Below are 2,017 nucleotides of genomic sequence, written 5' to 3'. Positions count from 1 at the left end.
CACACACACTCCTCACTCCCCCCCCCCCCGGCCTGTCCTGCACCTACGTTTTAGGGTCGGTGGTGTGGTAGAAGAACGGGTGCTGTCCTATATACAAGTCCATGCACTGCGAGAAGCCTTTGGAATGGCTGAGTGTGCTGGCACACGCTTTCATCCCCTCGACGTTACCCTCGTTGTATGCCTTGCTGAACCGGTGCAGCAGCGTCTGCTCTAATTCGTTGCATTTGCTGACGATCCGCTGTTTGGTCAGGACGAATCTGTGCACAACACATTGTGTGTTGGTGTGTACAGTTAACATGTGAACACATTGTGTGTTGGTGTATACAGGTGATCTGTGAACACATAGTGCATCATAGCTTACGGAGGATATGTGGCCACGTGGCAAGTGTGTGTGTAACCATACAGTAACCCGCTAAGAAAAGCGTAATGAACGTCAAGAAACCACTACATAATAAACGCAGATGCGACCACTCATTCATTAATCTTGATAAGTATATACTACCTATGCTATACCTACTTGTCTTTATAAGTATCTGACACTATACCTACCTATCTTGTTAAGTATCTCCTACCTATGCTATACCTACCTATCCTAACAAGCATCTACTACCTATACCATACCTACCCATCTTTACAAGTATCTCCCACCTACGCTACACCCACCTGTCTTCCGTGAGTTCGCTCGCCATGACATTGAGCTTGTGCAGGATGCGTGCTGATTGGTGCACTCGGTCGGAATCGCTGAACATGTCGTCCAGTTGCGGCGTCTGTCCCTTTGGACAGTCGAACGCTTTAAAGTGCGTCATGATATCCCGCGCCTCAGCCGCGCGCGAACGGCGTGTGTGTAGCGTGTCTAGCTGATCACCTGCGCAGAGAAGGAGTGATTGGGTAGGGTTATCCCATGTGTGTAGTGTACCTAAGTGATGGATTGTTTATGGAGCTGGGTTGTAAGTTTTTATCGTTCTCAACCATCCATATACCGACTGTCACGCACACCCTACGTAGCACATCTCCCCCACGCACCCTACATAGCACATCTAACCCACACACCCTACATAGCACATCTCCCACACACACCCTACATAGCACATCTCCCACACACACCCTACATAGCACATCTAACCCACACACCCTACATAGCACATCTCCCACACACACCCACGACAGCCGTCTTGGACGAGACCAGCTTGACTCTGCGGTCGATGGCCTCGAAGTTTGTGTTGCTGAGCTGCATCTGCTGGTTGAGTAGTGACAGCACTTCACTGTGTTCCGAACTTTCATACCCCTTCACCTCCTCCTCCAGGTTCTCCAACTGCTGCTCTGTAGGTACACAGTGCGTCGATTGTTATTGGATGTGCTGGTGTTCTATTAATAGACAGTGGAGAACGCATACTCTATACTGCTATGTAGGTACATAGCCAAACGATTGTTATTGGATGTACTGGTGTTCTATTGATAGACAGTAGGTAACGCATACTCTATACTGCTCTGTAGGTACATAGCCAAACGATTGTTGTTGGATGTGCTGGTGTTCTGTACTACATATTGCTCTGTGAGTACATAGTCAATCGATAGTCTGAATGATCACACAAAACTCATCACACACATCACAAAACACGAACGAAGCAGCTAGTGACACTCTGACCCAATTGCCATACAAAACTGAACTGCAGAGACGACCTCGTGGCTTTCGCTTATGGCAATTCTAAGATACAGCGAAACCTCGAAGCGCACAACGAAACCCATAAAAATACAAATGCGCGTGCCCTGTCCCGAAAATTTGAGGTCAGGGTTTGGAGTTCAAGGTTTAGGGCACTTACGGACAATGGCGTCTAGGCGAATCAGATCTGCAATACTCTGCTGAATGGCCTCGATGAACGGCTGCTCATTGAACCCTACGAAAGCCATGGGGCGGGGTGTGAGGGGTGTGAGGGGGTAGATAACAAGGGACGTGTTTTTAATAGCAAGTGGTGAGTGCGTGTTTGATAACACATGGTGAATAAATATGTATACATTA

At 48.0% G+C, this 2,017-nt stretch overlaps 1 protein-coding gene across 1 annotated transcript; it reads right to left on the bottom strand.

The window, feature by feature from the left end:
* Positions 1-43: 43 nt before the first annotated feature.
* On the bottom strand, positions 44-257 carry SARC_14930 (hypothetical protein; the record flags this gene model as incomplete). Its single annotated transcript, XM_014290940.1, has 1 exon — positions 44-257. A coding segment is annotated over one exon (214 nt), but the record flags the coding sequence as incomplete, so codon positions are not given.
* Between the last annotated feature and the right edge of the window lie 1,760 nt (positions 258-2,017).

This window comes from Sphaeroforma arctica, assembly GCF_001186125.1.
Source record: "Sphaeroforma arctica JP610 unplaced genomic scaffold supercont1.5316, whole genome shotgun sequence".
NCBI classification, from domain to species: Eukaryota; class Ichthyosporea; order Ichthyophonida; genus Sphaeroforma; species Sphaeroforma arctica.
This window is presented reverse-complemented; position numbering and strand designations above follow the sequence as displayed.